This window comes from Trachurus trachurus (assembly GCF_905171665.1).
Source record: "Trachurus trachurus genome assembly, chromosome: 15".
NCBI lineage: Eukaryota > Metazoa > Chordata > Actinopteri > Carangiformes > Carangidae > Trachurus > Trachurus trachurus.
The window spans coordinates 26112233-26139761 of record NC_139906.1 but is presented as its reverse complement, the minus strand read 5'-3'; the positions used below and the strand labels follow the sequence as shown (position 1 = coordinate 26139761).

The 27529-nt window shown below is 41.3% G+C and overlaps 1 protein-coding gene across 1 annotated transcript; it reads right to left on the bottom strand.

The window, feature by feature from the left end:
* Positions 1-632: 632 nt before the first annotated feature.
* Positions 633-26418, bottom strand: valopa (vertebrate ancient long opsin a; the record flags this gene model as incomplete). The annotated part of the gene is made up of 5 exons (XM_083987931.1): positions 633-869; positions 13863-14096; positions 15166-15283; positions 22447-22657; positions 26055-26418. 5 exons carry the CDS (start codon positions 26416-26418, stop codon positions 633-635), a joined length of 1164 nt encoding a protein of 387 aa, XP_083844057.1.
* Positions 26419-27529: the final 1111 nt, after the last annotated feature.

Here is a 27529-nt window from a genome sequence, read left to right as displayed (position 1 = left end):
CAGCATAGAAAAACAACACTTTCTGCAGGGATTAAGAGGAGCCTGCAAGGACAAGGTGAAAGGCGGGATGCATTGTGTTTCTTGGAGAACATTGACTAGCCCTATACTAAGTGATGTCAAGGTTTCCCGTTCTTTCATGGAGATATGGAGGCAGACGCTAGGTCAAATCAAGTGTCCTCTAATGAGACAAACTAGCAGGTGTGTAATGATAGTTGAGACAACACCCGTGATATTTCTCATTTGAGGACAGAGGAGTGTCCAGAACAAGATATCTTGCGGGGAAATCTCTTAGCATTTCTTTTGGCACAGTTCTTGTCTCTGGTGTTGTGTTGTTTTTTCAATCAAATATGAAACAAACTGATGAAACATCCTGGAGCACAAAACTGTTTGTTCAAGTTTTGTCTCTATCCTTAATTACATTTAGAAGTGAAATATAAAAATGTGCTAAAAGCATCCACCCATTAGAAGATGACTCTCTGCTAACACTGCACCGCCAATCTCCCCAAGACATTAACAAAGTTCTGCAAATGTCCAAACAGTTTTGCAAACATCTAGATCACAGCTGGAGGTTATCATGGACTCTTGGGGGTCAGAGGACAGTAAGAGGACATCTACTTAAACGAGGATTACTGTTACATTGGACACACTTTGTTTTCTGGGATGGGCAGCTGAGCAAACGAGCCGCAGTCAGTTGGAGAATCATCAGACCTCGGAGATCCAGTGCCACCCACAGGGATGCGAGCCGCAATGGCTGACATTTCTCCTGTTTGACTCTCTGCGGTTATTCCAGGTCGCTCTGAGGTCTGGTTGAGGTTGCTGTCTGGTATGGTCCCCCTGCCGGTGAAGAGCTGGATTAGGCACTTCCTGAACTGAGAAGAAAAGAAGTGACATTAAGCGATTAACATTAAATTAACTTACATTTATATGCAATTACAATGAGGTATCAAGACATTTAAAAATTATGTTTTTAGATATTTGGTTTATTAGATCTCATGTGGAACAGGCAACAATCTTCAGTATTGTTTTATAATCGTTTTTGCTCCAGTGTATAATACCTGATGACAATTTTCTAAGCGTAATATCATTCTATCATTCTATCATTTTTTTTTTTTTTTTTTTTTTTACAGTACTATACCTGAGACAAGTATCACAAATCTGAATTGATGAATCTAATTTTGACTGTCCGTGTAATTTCCATGTTGTTCCTTAGATGCAGAGGTTTTAGTTTCTTTATTGAGTTTCATAATCTAAACTTTTATATAAACTATGCCTATTTTCATAACAGGAGGAGCACCACTCACAGCTAACTCCTACACTGTCAGTCACAGCTCAGTTTGAGTCTTTCAGTGTCCTAATAATGTTAAGTTAGACAAAGATGAGTCAAACTGGCCTTACCTGAGCTTCATGTTTGTAGTTTTAGAAATAATAGTTCCTTTCATTTTAAATCTTTGATTTGTGTAACTTCATCAACACTGACAAATCTGTCATCCAATTTGAGAAAGCAGGTCAGGTAGACCTTAACACAGACATCTAGTAGTTTGGGTTTTATGCTGCAGTTGGTCAAAAACATTTTGTGAATTTTTCCACCAATGTATTGTACTTGCAATTTGCAAATCCACTGCTAACATATGAACAACATGACTTTACCCTGAAACACATATTGTCCAGGAGTATACTATACTTTGACACAGGTAGATACAGAGGTGTACATGTCCAGCTCTGACTATATTATACAACATTAATTTGTGTCAATCATGTCCTTTCGGGGACACACAGTGGCAGGGATAATGGTGCCCTGTCAATAGCTGTTCTTGGAAGAACACATCTATTGTCAATCAGTCCTCACTAAAAGCCCTACAATCATTGGTTTTCCACATTACTTTAAATCACAAAAAAACACAAATTGACCTTTTTCAGTGTGCAAGCTCTCACTCTGTGATGCCCTGGGGAGAAATCATGATTCCTCACCCTTAATGACCTGTCTAATTTAACACGCAACCCTCCCTAGTCCCCCTGTCAAGCCAGTAATGCTTTTGGAACAGTGGCATTAACTCCTCCATTACCCATGTGAAAAGCAAAGGGCTGCTCATGACTTTGTTCACTCCAGGACCTTCAATATGCTGTTACACCTCAAACAACACTTCCTTCCACTTTTGAAAAATAGAGGTTTTAAAACACTCGTGAGGATAAGATCATAAAATGCTATAATGGCCTGCGCTTTGCACATTCGGTGGGCCTTATAGGAGTAAAAAAAGGAACACTGTAATTTGGTGAAGAAACTCAGTTAAGTATTCTGTGTGTGGTGTATAATGTCATCTGAAATCTACATTTTTCTATTTTGAGGCAGCACAATGTCAAAAATGTATTTGAAAAACTGCTAAATGTATCTGTAACAATAGTGGAGCCACTATAAACATCAGTTCATGGTCTCTCAGAACTACTTCTATAAACCTTAACCTTTAGCTACAATGGGCACCAGAGTAAGAAAACTGTTGAGACTCAGTATTGTTGTTGATTGTTGAGCTATGTTGTATGGAGTATTAAAAAAAAAAACTGCGACAGTTGCTGCATCCAATTTGTTCATGAGCGAGTTTGCATTTACATGTGCTGCCTCTTGCGTTAGAAATGAGGCTGGAAAAACTAAAACAACGAGCTGAAAGAGGCTACAATGATGACAGTAAAGTCAGGTGAGAGCTGCAGGTTTAACATTCTGTTTGAATTGTAAAGCTGCAGCTCATGACTTTCTTAGTATGTACGGCAAGGCAATTTTATTTGTATAGCCCATTTTTATAAACAGTTTGTCACAAAGGGCTAGTATACTGACTACATTTCATTCCACAGATGATTTTGTGATGGTCATTATTTTGTGAATTGAGCCCATTACATACCTCCATACCATAAAAACTCAAAATCTCTAAAAGTTCAACCTGGACCAAGTCCTTGTTCCTTGTTTAGAGGTAGGTAATGACAGATAAATCTACGACCACCTCTATAGCTGCTATTCACTGTCAACGACCCCCTAAGGTATGTGATGACAATGGTGAAGCCAAGGGCTTGGGGATGGACAATACAGAGGAGAGAATTCTGTTGAGATAGAGCAAATAGGCTATGTGATGAAGGGGAGGTACATGGAGCTGTCGGTGGTGACAAAATTCCAATGCCAGGAAACGACATCCCTCACAGAAATTAGACTGTGATTCACAAGTCGTGAAGTCAGTGAGTGACAAGATAATGATTAGAAAAGGATGGACAATGAGGGGCGTTGCTACTGCAGGAACTTCAGCGTAATTTTACTGGGCCACGGCTGTTGTTGTGTGTCTTCATAGCAGGAACAGCCCCTGAAGGACCATCTGCTGGAACTGTTGTTGGGGCTAAATGAGTCCCTGCCCAGGGGCAGGTACTCAGAGCGGCCCGAAAAACTCCCGGTTGGGGCTTGAGGTATACTCTGTGATGACTGGGTGTAAACAACAACAATTATAGTTGCTATGCAGCAATGGTCGGAGCTGGGAAATTCTAGGCAAAATTAGGCAATTTGAAAGTGAAAGTTCCAAAGCTGTAGCACATATGGTTGATTTTTTATGAATTTTCAAAGGTTTGAAATTGAGATGCATGCTGTAACGCCACCATCAGGACTATTGTTTGTGTTTCCAGTTGGGGACATCTGGCATTCCTCATGGTCAGGAAACCAAACAAACCACAACATCTTCCAAGAGACGCCTCTCGTCACGTTCCTCCAAATCTAGCGGCTCTCCAGATGGTTCTCCAGCTGACAAACGTCCTCGTCTCGCTGGCGCAGGACCCGTCCACAGCCCCCAGAATCATTCCAATCGCTCACCTGGTAGCGCCTCTGACACCCCCCCCCCCCCACCCCTCTCTCCACACAGCTGATCCGCTGCGAATCCACTTCCTTCAGCCATGCTAATGTGGCTAGCGCAGCGAGCCCGGTGAACCGTCACCTCCCACCTAAACTCTCAGTGTACGGCGACACTAGCAACAAAAACCCCAGCGATCTGGTTCTAGGGGACTCCATTGTAAGATTCGTGGACCTTCCTGGTGCCTTAACCTACTGCCTCTCTGGTGGCAAAGTTGTCGACTTTTTTAAACTCACACCATCACAGATAGATCTTCACCCCTCCGCTCATACCATCATACTGCATTGGGGGACGAATGACGTCATGTCCAGGCAGCGAATCAAACTCCAGTACGAGTTTGAATCTCTCGTAGTAACTATTGAGAGCCTGGGCAAACACTGCCTCCTATCTAGTCCCATTCCCACCACTTCTAAAAAACCAGAGCGTTTTAGCCGCCTTTTCAGCCTCCATCAATGGCTGAAATCCTTTTGTATAGCAACAGGCTATGGTATTTCAAAGGAGGTTAAATCGAAAGCAACTGGACTTTGTCTAGGAGGACGTTTCACCTCTCATCCAAGAGGCTTCATCAGTTCATGTAGCATCTGACCAGGCTGGGACTGGTCCCGTGAAACGTCTTCCCAGACAAATAACTAAGTCCAGTTGCTTTCAATTTAACCTCCTTTGAAATACTATGACCTGGACAAATGAGAATATGCACAGGCTTACAACAGGCTATGGCTTTATCAGCAACTTTGATGCATTTTGGAAATCTGATGGCTTGCATCTTAACTCAAAAGGAATCAAAACCTTGACATCTAACTTCATAAACTATGTTGCTTTTAACCTCATTTGACCAACAGCTCAGCATGACCCAAATGTCAGCCTCTCTCCCATTCTTAACAGAGAGGGTCCTGCTGACCATCATATGACCGTCCAAGGAAAGGTTTATTCCTCTCTACCTGCTGCTTCAAATTGTTTAATGTTACATCTCAAACTCTATCTTCAGGTCAACAAAGTGCTGCCTGCTCCCCCTACTGGTCTCAGCCGACAGTGATTCTCTCCCCAGTCTCTTTTCCTATCCAGACAATTATAAGTCAAAGGGCTTCACGTCCACGTCCTGTTGTCCGTGAGGGCTCTGGCCCATGACTTCGCCCCCTGGCTCAGACTGTTGTTAAAAGTGGGTCTGTGCCTCTTAAGATGGCACTGTTAAACGCCCGCTCTATTGCAAACAAAGGCCCAATCCCATTTCTCTTTTTTACCCCTACCCCTTGCCCCTCGCCCCTTGAAACGGAGCTACAAGGGGTAGGGGTAGAAAGTCAACCCCTCCGAATTGGGACACCCCTTCAACAATCACATACGTCATCACGTAGTCTCACTGGCTTTTACGTAAGCTGATGCGGCGAGCTTTTGCCAGAAATCAAATAGCGTGTTCCATATAACTTAATAAAATAAGATAAAACTTAATGCAGACTGATCGGTTCATTGTAAAACATTTATTTACTGATGTAAATGTGGTGATTTCTGTACACAGAGCCCAGAGGCAGCGCTGCCTGCCCCTCTGACTGGTACATGAAGCATAACTTTTCATCCAAATAAACTAATGCTACTGCCACAATTGTCAGATTTCATCAATGAGACCAACATTTAAATGCTGAAAAGAATTTAACATGCTGGTGGTAAACCTCTAAAAACCCGCGGATAAGTTAATTAACGACCGCCTTCTCCTCCGGCGGGACCGGGACTAGGACGTAATTTGGCCGGTGGAGCAGCGCTGCAGACCGGCTGCTGTCTCTGTGAGGAGCCGCTCCTCCTGGAGCTTCACTTCTCCGAAAAATCGTCGGAGCAAACTTCTAACCCGCCGTCATTTGGATAAACTAACCGCACATTTGGGACCTAAATAGTTACTTTCTCGCAAGAAAAAATATTAAAACTTAATAAAGTGACGTAATAACCGCGCTACAGTGAGAAATAAAACAGCTTTTCGTTTTACAGCCACCGCTGCCGGCTGCCGCAAGATGCATTCTGGGAAATTTTCATACCCCTCCGTTTGGAGTGTGCCTCTGAAAAATCTCCGTTTGGAGGGCTATGTAGCCCTACCCCTTCCCCCTACCCCTCTGTCCTAACGGGGATTGGGACACCCCTACCCCTACACGTGAACGCGCAAAACGGAGGGGTAGGGGTAAGTGGTAGGGCCAAGGGGTGAAATGGGATTGGGCCAAAGTATTTGTTTTGAATGATCTTTTTACCTCAAAGTCCTTAGACTTTCTGTTTTTAACCGAGACCTGCCTATGGACCTGGGCCACCTCATTGAACTATGCCCTCCTGACTGTACGTTTATCTCCACTTCTAGGCCTTTGGGCCGGGGAGGTGGTCTTGCTGCAGTTTTTAGGAAGTGTTTTCAGAGTTGGAAGGTTAGCACTGGTGTTTTTTCCTCTTTCGAACTGCAGATAACGCATTTTATTGCATATTGATTTACCGCCCCCCAGGGTTAAATGGTTCTTTTATATCCGAATTCAGTGATTTTTTATCCTCCATCATAAGGCTGGACAGACTTATTATGATTGATATGAATTTTAATATTCATGTTGACGATGCCTCCTGTAATTTTGCAGCTGACTTTCTAAATGTCACAGAATCTTTCAATTTTATTCAACACATATCAGGTCCCACACATGCAAAGGGGCACACGTTGGATGTTTTTACACATGGTCTAAACATCGACTCCATTTGCTCTGAGGAGATGCCTATCACTGATCACAACTGTCTCTTCTTCAACTTATTTTTTGACATTGATTCTCTGCCAACTAAACGCTTAACGTGCTCCCGCATCTTAAACCATGTCACCACTGAAAAATTTTCGCCAGCATTTGACCCAAAAGCAGTGTTGCCTCATGATGCACATGTAGATTTCTTAGTTCAATCCTTCAATTCACTCTGCTTATCTGTGCTAGACTCTAGGCCCCTATACAAACTCGACTTAGCTCCTTCTCCCTGGTTAAATGATTCTATTCATTGCTTTCGGCGTAAATGTTGAAATGCAGAGCGTCAGTGGAAATCCACTGGCCTCCAAGTACATCGGCTCCATTACAAAGATCTTCTCACTGAACTAAACAACATGATTAAAGTTGCGAGGGCTTCATACTTTACCGATCTCACTGCAACTAGTAAACGCAATCCCAGAGTCCTATTTGACACCATTAATAATATTGTCTCTCCTGCACCTCCTGATGTGCCCATTGTAGTCGCTTCCTCTCCTTTTTTGTAGAGAAGATAAAGAATGTAAGGGATAGCATTATACCCTCCTCTGACCCTCTCATCCAGTTCAGCCATTGATTTTGGATGCTTTCACCCCGATTTCCCTGCAAGACCTCAGTGATCTAGTTGGCAGCCTAAACACGTCTTGTCTTCATTTACTGCAATTGTTTGCAGTAAATGAAGACAAGACGTATGACTATGACTATGTCATTATGGGACAATTGAAACAGCATTTTTAAAACCCAGCATTATTAGAAAGCGTCTACACTGCTGGAAAAAAGCAACAACAACAAGAGCAGTAAAAAGGAAACTGCTGCACAAGCACAACCATCGCACAATGAACAAAACTGTTGCACAATGATTATGCCTGCGGCCAAGTGGGCCAAGTGAGAGGACAATTCCTGTGAAGTCCCCCCTGCCTCCCCTTTGCCAGGGATTCCTTAGTGGAAATGTGGCAGAGGGTTAAAAGCACAGACAGTCATGACACAACACAACATTCATCACACTTTCTGTTCTAGTCTTTATTGTTGAGCTCCTTGTGTGCTAAGTGGGTGGTCTTAGTTGACCGGGACACCATTAATGTATGAAGGGTGGCTGTAAGGCTCTTGCCTGTTGAAGGCAGCACTGTTTTGCCACTTGCTCCAGGCATTGCCATTGGCACTGTTTGTCTCCTACAGGGCACCACAACTGTAAGTTTTGCTAGCGTGGGGTGCCACTGTCTTTTAATGTTGACTTCCCTTTGTCACATAAGATAAACTTGTAATAACAGTGTTTATTTTCATGTGACATTTTATTTTTTATGTTAATTTTCATGTGTGAGATTTATTTGCTATTATTTTGACTTTACTTGCCCTGCAAGGCCCATGCTGCTAGCAGCAGATAAAAGATGAATGTTTGCAGGAATGTTACTGCCAAATAAAGAACAGGGTCCCCGCCACGATCCAAATACTGCACCTGGGGCTTCTTTCTCTTTGCACAAAACTACTCACAGAATAATAAAAACAAACACAGAGTCCATGTGAGGTGCAGCGAGTCTGGCAAGGGGTGTGCCAATGCAGTGAGTTACATATGCATGTAATTAGAATATCAACAGTTAGTGATAACAGTTTTACTGTGTGATGCCATTATTGCTTTATAGTCCAGTCATTTTATGAGAAAAGGTTAAACAAATTGCAACAGAATCAAACTCAACTGATTTTGTATCCTCAACATGTCCTGAGTGAGGGAAAAAAAGCCCCGAAGAATCCCATTAGGGGAAAGTTTCGAAAAACACCCAAACATATCCCATTTATATGCATAATAAACATTTTTTTCACATGAATAGGGTAAAATCTTTAACCTTTAGATATCTCCATGAAAATTACTGAGTTGATTACTTACATTAAGACAAACAAAAAATGTATTACAAGTTTTTTTAAATTATTTGTTAACATGTGCAAATGTGCATAAATCTGCATAAATCTGCATAAATTGCACCGTTTTGACGGCACATGTATATATGAAGTTGCTGTGGTGGTACCGGCATGGAAATTGGAGTGAGTTGACTCCATCGGTCAACCGACAAGTTGACCACTTTAAATTTCAAGATGACTGTAAAATCCCCTGATTCGCACAAACTGAAATACGCTGCTATGGCCGGGTTTTGGTTGATTTTTCAAGACAGCCACATCCTTAGTAGAGCAGGTATGACATGAGCCAACAGTGCATAATCCAATTACGTATGGCTAATTTGCATACGGACAGCACCTGATCTAAACATTGGGTAGAGCAGTTGAAATGTCTTGTTCAATCTTGTTAACATATAACAGTTAAAACACTTAAGGAATGGAACCAATTTAGGCTACCCATGAGCATTAATAGAGACGGAGCATGTCATACCTGCTCTACTAAGGATGTGGCTGTCCTGAAAAATTGCAGTCATCTTGAAATTTAAAGTGGTCAACTTGTCGGTTGACCGATGGAGTCAACTCATTCCAATTTTCATGCCGGTACCACCACAGCAACTTCATATATACATGTGCCGTCAAAACGGTGGAATGTATGCAAATGTATGCAGATTTATGCAAATTTGCTCATGTTAACAAATAATTTCAAAAAACTTGTAATACATTTTTTGTTTGTCTTAATGTAAGTAATCAACTCAGTAATTTTCATGGAGATATCTAAAGGTTAAAAATTTTACCCTATTCACGTGAAAAAAATTTTTTATATGCGTATAAATGGGATATGTTTGGGTGTTTTTCGAAACTTTCCCCTAATGGGATTCTTCGGGGCTTTTTTTCCCTCACTCAGGACATGTTGAGGATACAAAATCAGTTGAGTTTGCTTCTGTTGCAATTTGTTTAACGTTTACCCCTTTTTTGGCCTAAAATTACTGGACTATTAATGATTGGAGTTTAAACTCATTCTAAAGTAAAAGGAGAAAAAAAAAAATCTCAAAAAGGATCAATAAACTTTTCCTGTTTCATCAAGGCAAATAATCAACTAATTTATATTTAAATATTTCCTGTCAAAACAGTGTGTATGTAGACTGGCCACCTGTCCGGGGTGTACTACTATTACCGACATACAATATGACGAAAAAAGAGGAGATCATGAAATGACTTTTTCCCCCCTTAATGCAGCAGTTCTGTTTCCTGTTAACACAACAGTTAACTGGATTAAAATGCTCTGAGTGTCTGTGTCCCGACCCTCTATCGGCGATTGAGAGGATGATCGACTATGTATTTTTTCTTGCCGTTATAAAACACACACACGCTGCTACAGATGTGCAGCGCCACACATCCACTGTGCTCTGGCTCAGCTGATTGGTGGTTAGATCTTCACATTTTGAACTCTTTTTATACAAAGTGCAGCCAAACACCATGGTGAAAGAGAGCAGAACAGCAGAGCTCCTCTGACAGCGAGGCTCAGCTGCAGGTCAGTTACAGGTGACTGTGAGCCGGCTGGAGAGCGTTTTCTCTTCTACTTTTTTGCGGCACATGCAGATGTCTGTTTAAGTTTGTTGTCTGACCTTCTTTCACAAGGACTGCGCCACGTAACTGGCACATACTGTAGGCTAAGTACCCCCTCCCGACATGCCCCCATGAGTTGACGACATAAAGAGCTAATTGTATTAATTGGTCAAAGTTCTTGTTATCGGTTAACGGTTTAACGGTTAATCGTGTGCATCCTCACTGTGAGAACAACATGCCATGTTGAGATGTGTATTTGAATCAGTCAGTGGTTTAAACGGTTTTAATAAATAATTTAATAAATTAGCAAATAAGAACATCTCCCATGTCTGGGTGTATTATATCAGTTTTCATTGGCTAAAAGGACTAAAATAAAACTAAAATGCTAAGACTAAATATGAGACTACATATGATAAAAACTAACAAGGACATTTGACACAGGACTAAGAGTAAGACTAAAAATAGCTGCCAAAATTAACACTAGGGTGTACCCTGCCCCTGCACTGTGTCAGCTGGGACTGACTCCATCCCCTCCCCTGACCCTCCCGGGACAAGATGTAATTTTCTCACTCTGACTTCTCTTTTCATTGATCCAGCGGTGTGACACTGAGTAATTAAAGCCTGTTTGAGTCACATGTGGAATGGATTGATGGAAAAAAAATACCAGCAGAACTAATAATTAGATATTTCTGTACTGTTCTTTCACCTTCAACCTTTTGACCAAGAAGATCCCAGAAGGCCATGTAAGTCAATGGCTTCTACTACAAGTAGATGTGGTCATGAATCATGGAAATCCTGGATTTTGTTATGTGAGAGAGAGAGAGAGAGAGAGAGAGAGAGACAAAGGGAGGGCTGCCACGATCAAACACTAGAGATCAGCTGACTTCCACAGGCACCCATTGGCCCTTAGTGAGAACTGCCTGCTAGCTTTCTACCTACATCCACTTGATGTCTTATTGGAGATTCTGGCAGATGGTAAAGTGGGATCAGATGGAAGTATACAGACTCCATGCAGATCCCTGGACTGGAGTCTGATTTAGGCATGCACTATTCCACTTTCTGAAAATAGATCACTTTAACTTGCGTTCCAATTGATGTTCATCATAACTGGTCTTGACACTTTTAATATTCACTATACTGGCAGGACAGTAAAGAAAACTTGAAAGAATAAAACCTGTCTTGTCCATTAAAAACTTGCCACACTCAATGGACCAGTGGACAAGTGTTGAAGAAAAGATGTTAACACGAAAAGGCTGTTAAAGAATGTCTGTTTTATATGATCTTTGGTAAAGTGGAGGCTGCAAACTGTCGCGAGAAGTAAAGAAGACTGATGTGGTATCAGTAAATTGGACACAGCATGCTCATGTTTTGCACAGCTACAGCAGCACAAAAGTACAAACTTCAGTGTTCCAGGAGGAGAGAGCCCTGCAGTTGTGTTTTACTTACGCACACTACATTTCTGCACATGGGAACTGTTTGGCCGAAGAGCAGAGTGAAACTATTTGCACAAGCATCATTCTCTGCATCTACATACAACTGCCACCGTTTTTTTAATCTTTCTGCTGCTTGATGAAGTCATGGAAATATAAAAGTTTGCAGATATAACATATCATATGTGTGTACAGGCTGATGCCAGCTGCCAGAGCATCCATCAAGAAAGAGTCTTTGATATCCTGCTTCATGGCTCCAATCTGTAGCTTGTTGAGTAGTCTTAGAGCTGCATGTATAAGCACTTCATCTTACAAAGGCTCACAAACTGATGACATGAGAATGTGATCCCAATGCATTCATATTTTTAATAAATAGGCTACCTGTAATTCACATACTTTACCTCCACTGCCACTACACATCCACATGAGTTTTCAGTTAATTTCAGCCACCCACAGTCAAAGTAGTGGAAAAGGGAACTTACATGAAGTGTTAGCTTCATTGAGGGTATTGTGTGGTGAAGTTATCATTGGTAAAGTAGCCATTTTATTTATTTTATATCACATCTGACATTTAAAAAAAGCACCACATTAAAAGAATCGAATGCTTGCCAATCAAATACGTCCCTAAATCCAGTCGTTTGGAACGTGTTTTTGACCGCTATGCTCAGAGGAAGTAAGTGTCAGCTCACAACACAGCTCAAGACATATGGCTGAATCATTTAAGGATGATATACACTCTTGCCCATAAAGTTAAGCCTAATAAAATATATTTTTTTACCTCTTCTCATAAAATAATTGTGACTATGTGATTTATTTTTGTTAGATAAACTCTATATCTTCTCAAAACTTTATTGATCAATCTCTTCCAAATATATCACTGTGAAAATTAAACAACGATTAACCTTTGCAAACTCAACTCAATCATGTTGATCCTATTGAACAAATAGGATTGAGAGCTTGGTTTCAATTTTTCAGCCTTGGTCAGTTTAACTAAAACACATATTCTCTGGAATTTCATGCATGAGAATGTCCAATATTACTCTTTCAAAAATCACTAAGTCAATACTATTGATATGCGTCGTGGCATACTGTCCACAAGCATGAATTGGTTTCACCTACAGGGACTTAAGTTAGTATGTAATCATTGCACCTGGTCAAAGCTGATTATTGATGTGTATAAATAGGAATAAAAAGAGGAATGTGTCTGAAAACGAAATTATTCCAACTTTATGGGCAACTGCCTAGTTGAAAACACCACTGAACTAATATCATCACACTGTTTTAATTCTGCCTCATCGTGTCAACTGGTTTAGTTTCCATTTGTTTGTTTCTCCTCTACTCTTTGTGCTCACATAATACACTGTTTTAATACAGCTGGATTATTATTTGTTTTTCTTTCTCTGTTGTCAGACAACACAAAAAGAAACTGAAATAAGACTGTAATATCCTCCAAGATGCTGACTTTATAACATAATCTGACACCATATAAGTTAAAGATAAATAATGCACTTTGACTTCTATTTACTTATATGTGATTTATAGAGTGACCGCTTGGAGAATAAGTTATAAGTGGCAGTCTCTTTGTCTAACTTTGTCTCTCACACACGATATGTATCGGGGTAACAAACTACTGCTCTAGCTCTTTGACACTCACTGAACAGAGCAGTCAGAGAAAGGTCAGTCACATACAGAACAAAACCAACAACTGACTCAAGCAGCAGAAGAGCAATACAGCCTCTTTACACAAATTCTTTTAGAAAGAGCGTTGACCTATGGGAAAGTCCAACATGCCAACTAATGATGTGGTTGTACAATATTTAAATATAGGACTAACAATTATTTTACAGAGGAGCCTTCAACATAATTGAACTGTGGGTTAAACCATAAGTATTTCAAAATGCAACCATAAAGACATTTTAATCACTGATTCTATGAGAGGTCGTAAAGAACTAGATACATCTCTCTTTTGTAATAGCTGCTGCGTGACATCAGACTGAGAAAAGGAGCTCAAATCAACATGATGTAAAACTAAACTACCCTGTCAACACCAGCCCGTTCATTTTTGCACATCGCACAAGCACATTGCAGCTGGTGGATGTATTTTTAACAACAGATGCATTCATGGACAATTTTGATTAATTCATAGACTATACATTATTGAATGACAGGTTAAGAAAAAGAAAAAAAAAACGTGTGAGTGTTCTGCAGCAGCTTTTATCTGCTGCATACGTGTTGTGATGTGTCAAATGTGTCAGAGGAACAAATGGAGCTTCCTACACCGCGGTAACCTGTTTGGTTCTGGGTACTAGTGTGCAGCCAAATAAGAAATAAAAAATATCCCTGATTCCCTACCTCTGAAATGGTAAAGTTACCTGTTTGTTCATGAAGACATAGATGACTGGGTTGTAGACAGTAGCTGTCTTGGAAAAGAAGGCAGGTATGGAAGCCATCCTGGGATCCAGTTCGACGCTGGGATGAGCTGTGACCAGTATGGAGAAGGCTGCGTACGGCGTCCAGCCCACCATGAACGCCACGATCATGACCACCACCATACGGGTCACCTGCCGCTCCGGCTTCCTGGCCGTGGCCAGACGCCCATGGGATACCTGGAGGAAAGAACCAACAGCACTTCAACCGATCATTGATGATTAAAGAATTCTGAAAAAAAAAAAAAAAAATTTGAAAAAGTTTGAATATTTTAATTTTGATAAGAAATTACTGATATAATGACTTCCTGCATTTTTGCAAGACACCAGTCACTCTTATGTAATGCCAAAGAATTTTCACATGTATTTACTGTCTTCAATCAATTAATTAAATAAATAAAAGAATTAGGAGTTGGGAAATAATGATGATAATAATTTAAAAAATGCATATATATATATATATATAATTTTAGTTAGTTAGTTAGTTGATTTTATTGTCTCCCTTAGGAGAAATTTGTTTTGGACACAAGAGAATGTCACATGTTCACATATAGATCTGTCTGTTTACATAGATTCCTATCAGCACAGAAGGCCGGCCTGGGCCTTATTGTTACTAATGAAGTCCCTGTTGAACCTCTTTATGCTCTTAATTGGCTATGGGCCCATTTACAGCAAGTCATCAAAATATGCAGTTTGTCCCTAAAGGCCAGTTTCCTGTTTCCTACAAATACCTCGAAAATATTTGTTATAATGCTCTTTTTCCCCCGATCCATGAACATTAGATCTGTGCAGGGAGATATAGTAAACCTCCTGAGTTGGATACATGTTTCTTTACTTCATGTGTCAGCTAAAAACCACAAGACTAACATTACAGCTTGTTTACTTCATGCACATCACATCAAAGAAATGTCACATGCCAACATGGCAAACTATGCATCGCTGCATGTCTTTGTGTGTGAGCATGTGTGTGAGTCTGTGAGCAGCGATGCCATAAGAGATACTTTTTCAGCTCACTGACTCACTCAGTGGATGTGAATATGATCCTCCTGATTCCTTCTAAGCTGCTGACACAAGTTTCTCTCTAAGTTCTCAAAAATTGAAAAAAGTTTTACTTTATACCTGCCATTTATAACACACAGGGATAATGGTATTACAGTTGCATGAAATCTGAAAACACACCTTAAATAAATGTCTCATGAATTCAGTCTCAGAAACAAACACTTTTCCCGTGTTCTGTGTAAGAACTGACCTTCCTGAGCTTCCGGAGGAGCTTCCCATAGCAGAAGATAATCACTCCAAGAGGGAAAATGAAACAGGTGGCGAAGAAAGTGAGGATGTAGCTGTGATCTATCATGTTGGTTGAATACCTGTTTGGAAAAAAAGTTATTAATTACTTTAATGCTATTTAAACATTACATAACATCCACTATTACACTGATTACATTTTTTTTTACTTCTAATATTTTGATTTCTGATGTGGATGTCTCGATAGATTCACAAGATGAAGCCAAACTCTGTGTCTGAACTGACTGAAGTGTCACTTTAAGGACAAAATGATCATCAAAGCCATGATTTCCCAGCTATGATCTGCCTCTAAAATGTCATGTAGAAGCTTTCATCTGGCTGGAGAGAGAGAGAGAGAGACAGCCAGCAGTGTTACAGCTCATTTGTGCCTCAGCTAACAGCTAAGACAAATCCCTGTTTCACAATTAGGGGCCCCGAGGCCTCTAATTTAGTCTAATTATGGTATTTCCATGAGAATGCCTACCACCGTCAAATGAAACAAGCCTCAGATTAATTTGCAAGGAACCACCTGGCACACAGAGTGGTGTAGTGTGTGTGTGTGTGTGTGTGTGTGTGTGTGTGTGTGTGTGTGTGTGTGTGTGTGTGTGTGTGTGTGTGTGTGTGTGTGTGTGTGTGTGTGTGTGTGTGTGTGTTTGTGTGTGTGTGTCTGTGTGTCTGTGTGTCATGCATGGTTGCACCTTAATCCTTATCAAACATGTTTGTGATGCAGCACAAACCTCAATCCTCACTCAAACAGTCATGTGACACGTTTGTAAAAAATCAGTTCATGGTGCATAATGATTTCACAGTTAAAAAAAAGAAAGTGTTTCACCAGGTGTTTTCCCACAATGTTACACTGTGATTAAAAACACATTAGAATCTCAACACATAACTGCACCAAACAACTGTGAACATGGAGGAGCACTTTCTGGCAATTCTTATTTCTGTCAGAGCTCTTCACTTCAGGCCCATGAACTGATAATAGGGACTGTGACTGCTACAGCGGCCACATAGTTCACTAAGATCAAACAACATTCAACTACAAATACAACATTTTATTGCTACTTCTTGGCACTCACTCTTTTTACGTCAAACTAGTCTTTCTTCTGTACACACAGTCAGTGGGCAACATTTAAAATATTAAGTACGTCACGGGCCAAATGCTGAGACGGGCCAAACGTTCACTTTTTTTGCATTTTGGAAAACATTTTTACATCATAAAACAAAATGATATTCGATAACACATTTACAAGATCTGGCCCCCGGGCCTTGAGTTTGACGTGTGAATTTGGAGTCACATCTTGCTGTATAGCCACTTCTTCAACCACCGCTGCTAAAAGTCCCTAATAATTGAAATCTCTGATCTGTTCAGGGGCCCATGTGCTGGTTTCATCCCTGAATCACACCTCCCAGCATGCTCAGTGTTGTCCTACTTGCACTCTCTGCAGTAAACATAACATCGTCCTGTGTCCCTTTCAAGCCATTTAGTTTGATCAGATGTGGCATGTGGCCCAGCAGTTAATTGTTGAAATGGACGTGTTGCATTAGTCACAGAACAAAACACACTGAGTGTGATGGGGTCAATCACATGAGTCAGATTTCCAAACATGTCATTAGTTTAAAGGGATAGTTCAACATTTCGGGAAATTGGCCCATTGCCATAATCCCCAGTAGGTTCATTACTTTTATTTGTCGGTGCAAGCTATTTTTAGAACGGCCGAGCAGAGCCGCAAGCTGCTCAGAGCTATGCCATGGAGGCTAATGGGATTTCTTGGTTTTCTTCATCAAACTCATCAAATTCACAATCCAACAACTCCAAAAATGCTCTAGTGGACAGAGGATTATGGCAATGGGCCAATTTACCAAGATGTTGAACTATCTTTCACCCTTTATAGTGAAACTAGTGCCCCCCTGTCCACGAACAGTCCTCTCCACTGTAAGAGTGTATGCCCTCATTCACACTGAGGAGTTTTCACAACATTTGTTTTTATATATTTATATAGGCAGTAAACTGTGAAAACCAAAATATACTGACAACATTAAGAAGGAAAATGAATTGCTATCAGAAATACAACAGGAATGTTTTCACTTATTTACTCATCTAGTTTATTCAGAAGAGTTGCACAGAAAAGGAGGTCACAGTCTGTCCACTGGCCCCCGAGCAGTTTTCTAGTTAAGGACAATGCCCAAAGGCACCACAGTGTGTTGATGGGGGAGGGGCAAGCATTGTTTATTTTGTTGTTGTTGTTTAGTTTTTTTCCTTTTCAACAATAATTATGATTATTGGAAACATTAGAAATCACAGATGCAATAGCTACACAGAGGGCAGTGAAGCCAGGTGGCTCTGCTTTGAACAGGTTTGTATGGAAAAACAAATTCTGTTCATGGCTCAACTCTCTGCACTGTCTTTATGATTTGTTAATGTCATCTCCTGCTTGATAGAGTTACATGATTTAACTCTTCATTAAATTAAGTGCCAGGTCTTTTATGTCAAAACTGAAGTTTTCACATTTCACAAGTAACACAACTGTAGCAATGATCAGTATGGTCTGACATAGATAAACTTACAACAATTTCTCTACAAAAAAAAGCTTCTTTTTTTTAACCCCTTTTTATTTTTACACAACATCTATCTGGCCATCCTGGGTGAAGTATCCCTCCTCTGTCTCTCACCCTGAGGTTTCCCCTAGGGTTTCCCTGAGGATGTTGTTACGATAAGCCCTCTGAGGCAAACTGTTTGTAAAAATGGGTTGTACAAATAAACTTGCCTTGCCTATTGACACTTTATATTCACAGCTCAAAAAACAATATGGCTGTCCTAACCTTTGAAAAAAATAAAAAAACATATTATAAATTGCTGTGGCAAAGTATAAATCTCCTTCCTTGATACCTTTTTATTTAAAAGGGCCCCAGGGTCATCATAGAGAAATGTACAGACATGAAGGAAATGAAGAACTATATGGAGGTTTATCAATCTATGCATGGGGGGAAATATGGGAGCAAACAGAGATTCCAACTATATTACCTAAGACATACATGTAACCTGTCAAAACAGTAACATCCTGATACCTGTACTAAGTGTCATGATTATTGTACCATTGGAAAGTCAGTTTCAGTACACCTCCCTGCAAGATTTAGTTAAAAATTCTTATTATCATAATGTTATCAGGGAACATGAATGCTACTTTAAACTTTCTATTTTTGCAGGATAATGTTGTTGTGGTTCAGCTATCTGAATCTTCAACCTGAATTATTGAAGGCTAATTTCAAAGTAAACTCATAAATCTGAGGCAACAGGACAGTGACGGCGGAGAGCACAGGCAGCTGGACTGATGCCAAGTCAGCCACAGTTGGTAGGGAGGTAATGAAATGGCTAAAATATGACTCAAATTACATTAGGACTATGTGGAAAACAAAATCAAAATGAAGTCAAAACAAAATAAAAACATGACTGCATCAATTTTGAGTACTTTCCAATAAGCTTGGCAGATGCTGCCAGAGGAGGGCAGGGGGTAAGGTCTCTGATGTAATGTTTATGAGCAGCTCCAGGTACTTAAGCCGGAAACTTCCATTATCTGTGTGTGGTCTGATGTTTGGTTCTGCTTGTTGTTGTTGAGCCTTAGTTGCGAATAACACTGTCTGTTTTCATGAGTGAGAATAGCTATGATGTTCATTCTGCATGTAGTACAACACACATTTCCCCTTGGGGATAATAAAGACCACCTAACTAAATTAATTTTTAATAAATGTCCTCCACAATAGCTGAGCAACAGCAGGGCTTTGAACGAAATTGAACAACATTCCTGTGGCACATTGTACCTGAACCTCTCTGCAAGGACACAGCCACTTGCCGACAACCCAATGACACCCACTCCTCCAGTACAAACCTTCCATTTCTTTTTAACGCCAACATTTTTTTTATGTGTCTTGCCTCACTCCTGAGTCCATGACAAGCAGATAGACACCATCCTTTCGACTGTGCGTGCAATAACAAGGGAGATACGGGCAGAGCTGGCGCACCGCTAATTAGCTTAGCTCAAACGCTGGCCTGCCTCCACCTTAAGTCATCAGAGAAACTCTTCTAGCTACATCGAGGGTAGGTTAGCTTCCTATTTCACAAAACACAAATTATATCGTCATGGTTTTCTGTATGTAAAGGGAAACTGGTGTTTTATTTTGTGAAAGTAACCGCTGCGTTGGTCACAATGGCTAGCTTGAATAGCGCCGAATTCGTCCGAACAAAATTGTAAACAGCTGGTATTTAGACAAATTAAAGCAGAAGTAAGCGATCCGGTCGTTTTGGCTAATGCTGTGTTCCAGGCAGGCTTTTGAAACCGTAAGTTACAGCTTCAAGTCACGACTTACCACGACTTTGTAGCGTTCCAGGCAACCCGCAACTCGCGTTTCTCTGGCCTGTTGCCTGTGAAAGTGCACTATAACGGCCACTCGTAACTTCCGACCCGTGAACTCGCACCAGATCGAACTGGTACGACTTCACAGGTCGGAAAAACATGAGTTACGGGCTGCCCCGAACGCACCATAACTTCTTGTCAGCCGACGGAGTTAGCAGCCCCCGCCCTCGTCATGGATCTATTGGTCCTCGTCCCTACACCACCACATTCAGGCCATCCCTTGGCTGCACACACAGCCCTTCATGCCGTTCTCTCTCCTCATTGGATAAAACTTGTAGGATACAAGAAAAGTTTTCTCCTCGGCTCAGAGCAGAGCAGAGGGACTGAGAGACCCGTGTTTTGGTCCAAACACTCTATGTAAGTGATTGCTGTCAGAAGATATTAGCTATTTAAGACTTATATTAACACAAAAATATCACTTACTTCTGCTTTAACGACACACTGCTGATCTAAACGGCTACTTTCTCTCCTAAAAATGTTTGAAATGTCGATAAAGTGATGTATTTACAGAGTTTAGAGCTAAAATGAAATCAGCTTCTGCTAAGCTAATTAGCGGTGTGCCAGCTCTGCCCGTATCTCCCTTGTTACTGCACGCACAGTCGAAAGGATGGTGTCTATCTGCTGGTCATGGACTCAGGAGTGAGGCAAGACACACACAAAAAATGTTGGCGTATCCCTTTAACATTCAGAGGCCAAACTGTGCTGGACATTTGGATGTACCCAGTTCTATATATAAACATTAAATAAGGCATTTAAAATGCACCAGACCATGCATATGGCTACTTGTGCCGTGTGTGCTACCGCTGTTGACCAAATGGTTTCTGACAGAACTCGTGCTGAATGCAGCCAGAGGTGGACTGGGTCATCTATGAGATCACCTTATGGAGATACTCTTAATTGTATTGTCTGAGCCATTTGTTCCCCCTGTGCTGAGCAATGGTTCCCTCGCAGGGCTGGAGGCAAACACTCAGCTTCATCTCTGTACGCCTTTGATCAAAGCAGCTAAATAGCATTACCCAGATGGCACCCTGAGGGCCAAGGTTAGAGCCGACCTGTTTCTTGACTTTTTCCACGAGACACATTTACACTGTTGGAGCAAATGCATTTGAAGCAGCACTGTGGATCTGAGCCACAGGGCTGAGTGTTGAACGTCTATCTTTATCTGTCTGTCTGCCTGGAAAAATAATGAGGAGTCAGTATTTCAGGGTTAAAGATTAGGTTGTGGTTAAAGCTTATGTAATCAACATTCTTGAAGTATCAGAGTATCATATGTTTAGGCAAGGCAAGGCAAGGCAAGGCATTTAATGTAAAGGGGTTGGCTGTAAGGATGAACATGCAGAAAATCCCCTCTTCCTGCCCATTTTGGTTTTATCCATAATTCAACCGTTTGGTTTGGTAGATGAACAGATACACCACTCCCACAACGCTGAAGCTGAACAACAACAAAGTTAGAGCCTGACCAAAACAGAGCTGAGGTGTGACTGATTACTGGAATTATTGCTAATATTGTTCCCTGTTACCTGGATGTTTTACATTTGAGAATATCTGGTAGTACTTCAGCCAGATTATTAATATAAAGATGTTGTTTTTACCAATTTGTTGCGCTGCCACCAAGTGGTCAGAAAATCAACTACTGCAGTTTTAAAGTGTGTGTGTATGTGTGTGTTTTCTAAAACCATTGGCAGAGAACTGTGTCTATGTAAATAAGTTTGCCTCAGCTATTCTTCTTCTTCTTCTTCTGCAAATGGTAGATGAACTGCCAGGCAAATGAGTTTCCCTTTGGGGATTAATAAAGTCATTCTTATATTATCTTATCTTATCTTATCTTATCTTATCCTATCTTATCTTATCTTATCTTGTCTTGTCTGCAGCTGCGAGTACAAGTATTTTTTAGTACATTAGTGGATGTTAGTTAAAAAAAAAAGACTGAAAACACTATTCAGTATTACAGGGCCACATGGAAGAAGACTTATTTTCTTCACTCTATTGAGCTGATTTTGTGCCATAGTGCTCTGTAACTTGTGCTGCCACTTCAGCTCCATTGAGAATAACAGAATTGTATTTGCACTGATCAAAGCACTGGAAACAAAGTCTGTAGAACTCCACAGTAAGTTTTCTCTCCAAGAACAATGCCCTGGGCTGTGTCTCAATTCGAATACATGAATCCATGAGTGCACTGTCATGTAGTATACTAGTGAATACGGTTAGTGTTGTCTCAAATTGAATACTGTCGTTGTGCACTTACCGGAACTAATGATCGCAACGGTTGCCAATGTTTTCGGGTTTTTTGGATCGTTATTGTCAACTCATGCTTGTTTTGTTTGTTATTTCAATTTAGCGATTTTTTTCTTTTCTTTTTTTTGCTTGTGTGCGCCAGCTGTTAAATGAGAGGTGGAGATTATGCCGCCACATCAGCCGGGTCTTCTTACTGGCGGAAAACATTTGCCTACCATATATTCTCTGCTACGTAGCTGAGACGGTTATCATGGAGAGTGCAAAGTGTCCATCGTTCCACACTCAACTTTTGAACCGTTTGAGTGCACCATCCGGGTACACTGCATTTTCACATACTTGTGAATTGAGACACACTTACATACACAAAATACTTAGTTGAAGTATGGAAGTATTCTAATTGAGACACAGAACTGGTATCAGAATGATATTCAACACCCTTTCTATGAAACATGTTTGACAGGAGATTAAAAACTGAAACAAAGAGGCAGAAAGGGAAGATAAAATGTGTGTCGACTGACCCTTTGACATGACACTCACTCTTTCGTGTGACGGTTCAAACACTCATTGATCACAGACTTAGTAAAACACTCATTTCTTACCAGTCAGGCTCACAGGTGGTTCCAATCTTGCTCACAGTGTATCTGTTCCAGCCCAGCACAGGTGGGAAGGTCCAGATGAAGGAGAAGGTCCAGACGAACAGCAGACCCAGGACTGCATGCTTGGCTTGCAGTCGGATGTTCCCCAGAGGACGGCAGATCACAAAAAAACGCTCGAAGGACAGAACGGCCAGGGACCACAGGGCTACAATCCCTGCAGCAGACAGCAGGAGGTCAGAAACACACAAAACCAACTCCTGGGATTAGTTTTTATCATCTATGAGAATCAGGGCTCTGTGTTCTGCTTTACCTATCTCACTGTAATAACCCCAAAGAAATGACATTCTGACATTTGAGCACATAAGTGTGTTTCTGTCTATGTGTGTTTTTTCTTTTTGTGTTGTTTTTGGATTTACCCCCTTAATCAGCAGAGTGTGAAATCTCACGACTTAACACTTTTCGAACTCATCCCACTATTCATAGATATCATTTGAAGTCACACAGCGGTCACAGCGCCATCTTGAGGACCGACTTACAAGTCTCACAAAAAGAGTGGATTAAAATTTTTTTATGACACGGCTCTATTGAATGCTGTATTTTGATTACACATACACTCTGATTCTACATTTCTACATTCTACTTTTATTTCTGTATAACAGACCGTTGCTAGGGATGCCGGTCGGATCAGAGCAGCCCAGAGCAGAAGAACTATGCAGGATATTTATCTTCTGTTTCATTTTTACCGTCATTAAACAGCTTGGGACTTATTGTGATGTTAGATAAATGACTTGTGGGAGAATGGAGGCTTTCTGCCTTCCACACCGCTGCTGGAAACCAAACCTGCGATCAAACCCTCAGACCTGGTGTCACAGCTCTCCTCTCTACAAACACATCCCATGATCTCTTTGTTTATGACAGATACGACTACACAAATACACACATAGTGACATGTATGTGATAATCCATCGATCCCCTGATTGATTATAAAAGGCTTCATTGAAAACAAATGCACACGACCGGGAGGAGGCTTAGCAAAACAGCAGAGAAGTGACCGGACTTGCAGATTCCCTAAATGATGCAATTTATAAATCGATAAAAGTCGTATTTTGATCAACATTACGTCTGAGCCGTGTAATAAGCGGGATGATGTAGAGTTAGTCTGTTGTTATGGGGAAATAAAGACTGAGACATCCTTCATCGTAGCCCATAGAGTCTAGAATCGTAGCTGTGCCTCGGTCCCCGGTAGATCCTCAAGATGGCGCTCACAACAGCAACGTTACATGACTGAAAAACCTATGAATAGTGTAACCATATTTCTCAACTTTGACAAAGTATCCATTTGTGCGCTGCACACAGGTGAAAGAGGAGGTGCTGTTACCTGAAATAGTTTAATGATCGGAAGTGAACGCATTACGCTGTCTTTCAATGGGCTAAAAAAAGCTGACTTTAATTATGGTAATAAGCCTCTGTCACAGACTGGTTAATTAACTATTCCTCCACAGCCAGAGACTATTAGAGTCTGCCCACTGGGCTCACGAGAGACGACAAAGGAAAGGGGTGAAAATCAGGATGTTCAGGTATGTCGCCCACATTTCAACAAGAGAACTGCAAATACGATCAAAAGCAACACTTTAAAACAGCTGCATTTTGTTTTAAGTTACCTAAAACTGATCATCACAGACCAACCTGACTCTGTTCATCCAGTTTTCATGTATTTGTCAGTGAAACACATGGCACATGTCCACAGGACAAACTCCGGCTCAGAAAACATGCGTGCCCTGAACAGAATATTAAGCGGAGCATCCATCCCACTCATGGGGATGAGCTAGGTCAGCTTAATCACTTCCCAAACTCACACACACACCACCTCACACACAGTTGTGTTGCAGTAGTATCACCTGCACGTGATACTACTGCAACACAACTGTCAGTCACAGAAACTGCTGTCAAGGCTGGAACTGGTGTGGCTTCTTCAACATATACGCCTACATACATTTTGGTTTCTTCGGTGTTAACTGTGAGCTGCAGATGCTCTTTGCCCTGACCTATTTATTTTTACAGACTTTTTCCTTCTTCTTCCTAATCACAAGTGGTCAGGTGGTAATTCATTACGTCACTATGCACCCGGAACACCAGGACCCACTGTGCAGTACGTTTCGCACAATAAAGCCGCTGTAGCTGGATTACTCTGGTCTTTCTCTCTAGCATTAGTATTAAAGGCTGCTATATATCTTAGGGAAAAACGTCATGCCTTCAGTTAACACACAGTGTAGTGAAAGTCTGGCATGTGGAACCAAAGTTGTCTCGTTAAATCACAATGATTCATGTGAAAGTAAGCATTCGCACAGAATCATGAGACTCATCATATCCTCCTAATTATCTGTTGTGATGGCTTAATGTTTTCTGCTGATGGTGAATCTGGCAATCTGACGGCGTGTAAAACAAACATCCTGTGACTTCCTCTGCAAGTTGTTGCACAAACCTCGTTACCTAATTGAATAAGGAGCCTCTTTGCCCGACAAACAAGTATTCTCCTTCCTCTCTGCGAATTGCAGGCTGCTCCGCCACACACCTACTTTTCCCACTCGGAATCCTTTATTGTTTTATTTGAAATGTGGCTTCAGTGGTAAAGCTGTGAAACCAATCCACTGGCTTAGTTAAATGTTATTGGTGGTCATGGTGCAGGTAACCTACTTATGGCTAGTCATGCACGACTACAGTATGTGAGGAGGCTTCTGCCCCACACTGCTGCTAACGTTTGCTGTGAACGCAGCTTTGAATTCTAGGTTGAAGACCCACAGTGGGCTTTGTTACTGATCCTAGTGCGTCTGCTTTTATACACACATCACAGCACGAGCAGCAAATGTCTTGCAGGCACAGTTTTCGAAAAATCAGATACACCGCAGTTAACAATGAGCCAGACATGTGACTTTTTGTTACCGTGTTTTGTTTTTACACTGAAAATTTGGATTATATAAATATATATAAACTTTAAACCTCCTGAACTCTGTCCATAACCCCGACTCTGACCTTGGTGCTCTGGTTTTAGTGTGCCATGTTCTCCATAATAACACTTTAAGAGGTGCATTATGGGATTATATGACCTTTACATAATGTTATTTACAAATTGGAATTTATAACACATTGACACACAAAGATTCCTGGTCAAAAAGTTAAATGTTGTAAAAAAAAAAAAAAAAAAAAAAAAAACTATTATTTTATCATTATTAGTGTTTTATCAATGTATTATTTTCCTGCCGTCGATACATTCATTAAAATATGTTGCTAAAATTGTAAGAAAGAACCGAGCAGAACTTCACCCTCAGCCTTTTCCCTCTGACTGCTGTTGTAGTGGAGTTCATTCATCATTTGTCATTTTTATTTCACCTTCATCCCAGATGCTCTGATTTATGAACAGATGCTGATAGAAGTGTGAGAATGAGCCATGTGCAGCTGGCTCTTCATCATCTTCCATCTTTAGCAACACATCAATTAAAAAAAAGCTCCAACACTGACATCTACAGTTGTGAAAGTTGCGCTTCTGTAGCGCTGCAGTTATAGTACTTGAATAAAATAATAATAATAATAGAAGGACCAATGTTGAAACCTACCGAAAAATGTCACAGCAAACCCTTCCAAGACGCAAGCCCACTTCCCCAGGAAGAAAAAACCCCTGGCGTTTGTCAGGAAACTTATTAGTCCACCGGTGAGAGAAACAAGAAAGTCAGCGATGGCTAAATTGACTATAATATAGTTCAGGGGCTGTCTGAGTTGTTTGAACTTGAAAGTGACAAACATAACCAGGAAATTCTCGCTCAGAGACAGCGACGTCACCACGAACATGAGCACGGCCAGGATGGTGAAGTTCCACGGCGCGATGTTCCTAACGGGTGCGTTAAAAGGATCATCAGTATAGGCGAGTTCTGCCGCCACCGTGTAGGACACGGCGTTCACTGACAGACTTAGAGTATCCATTGTCCACGCCCAGATTGTAGGCTACTTGCTTGGTGACCCTAACCGAGGAAAAACCATGTTTGTCTGTCTGCGCTGTGGTGGAGCATCCTGCGCGCCCTGGCACTCTGCTTTCATAAAGTTCTTGCACTGAAATCCGCGTCGCTCGGGGCGCATGGTGGAAAAGAGGAATCCCACAGAAAAATCCTGAGTGGAGCCGCTGTGAAGAGCGCGCGGGGGTCTACATGTGAGCGTGGAGCGGTGGTGACGGAGCGCACGGTGCACGGCGCAGCCAAAGTCTTGGAAAGCGTTTGCAGCAAGTGCAAGTGCGTGTGAGACTGATCGGTAGCATCTTGGAAGCTCTTATATAGGCGGCTCGTGCACCGCTGCTGCTGCTGCCTTCAAGGAGAGACGACAGGACGCCACGCGCCCCCTTCATGTGCGCGTTTCTCAAACTGATGACAACAAAGTCTCCAGGCTTGACGCACACACTCTGGCTGAACCCGCGAGTTTATAGCTGCCAGCCAATAATCACTCTCTGTCCCGATTAATACACCAGGGAGGGTCTGTTGTTAATTAATTATACATTGACACGTGGTGGCTTTTCCTTCTAATTCAGTAATCATGCGTAATTAGGCAGCTGATTGGTCTCACTGTAGTTGCATCCACCCAAATTAAGAGCTACATCTGTTTTGCATATTACCTGTAGAGCTACAATCAACTATGTGTAGGCTACAACACGTGCGTGGTTAATTGACCAGCCCCAATTAAATGAAGCTTTTTAATCAACTTTGACACACCGCTGTGCATTTGCGCAAGTCCACACTTATGAAATTATGACTTCAAAAGTGTGGACTTGTTTCACCGGGGCCTGATCATTAGAGTTAATGGTACTTCTTACTGCAGTTAAATGTAGCATTAAGAGATCAAGTCACCACCGCTGGGCTTTGATTATGTTAGTCCGCTCTCACCACAGCACGCAGCATCACACCAGTTCACTAATCATCAAATAAGCTTCACGTGCTCATACTGTGCAAGGAGTCACAGCCACATCTTCCAAAAAATAAAAATCTCAATATAACAAACATAATCACTTGTTAAAGTCCCAGCAACACAGAGACAGAGAACTTCAGCA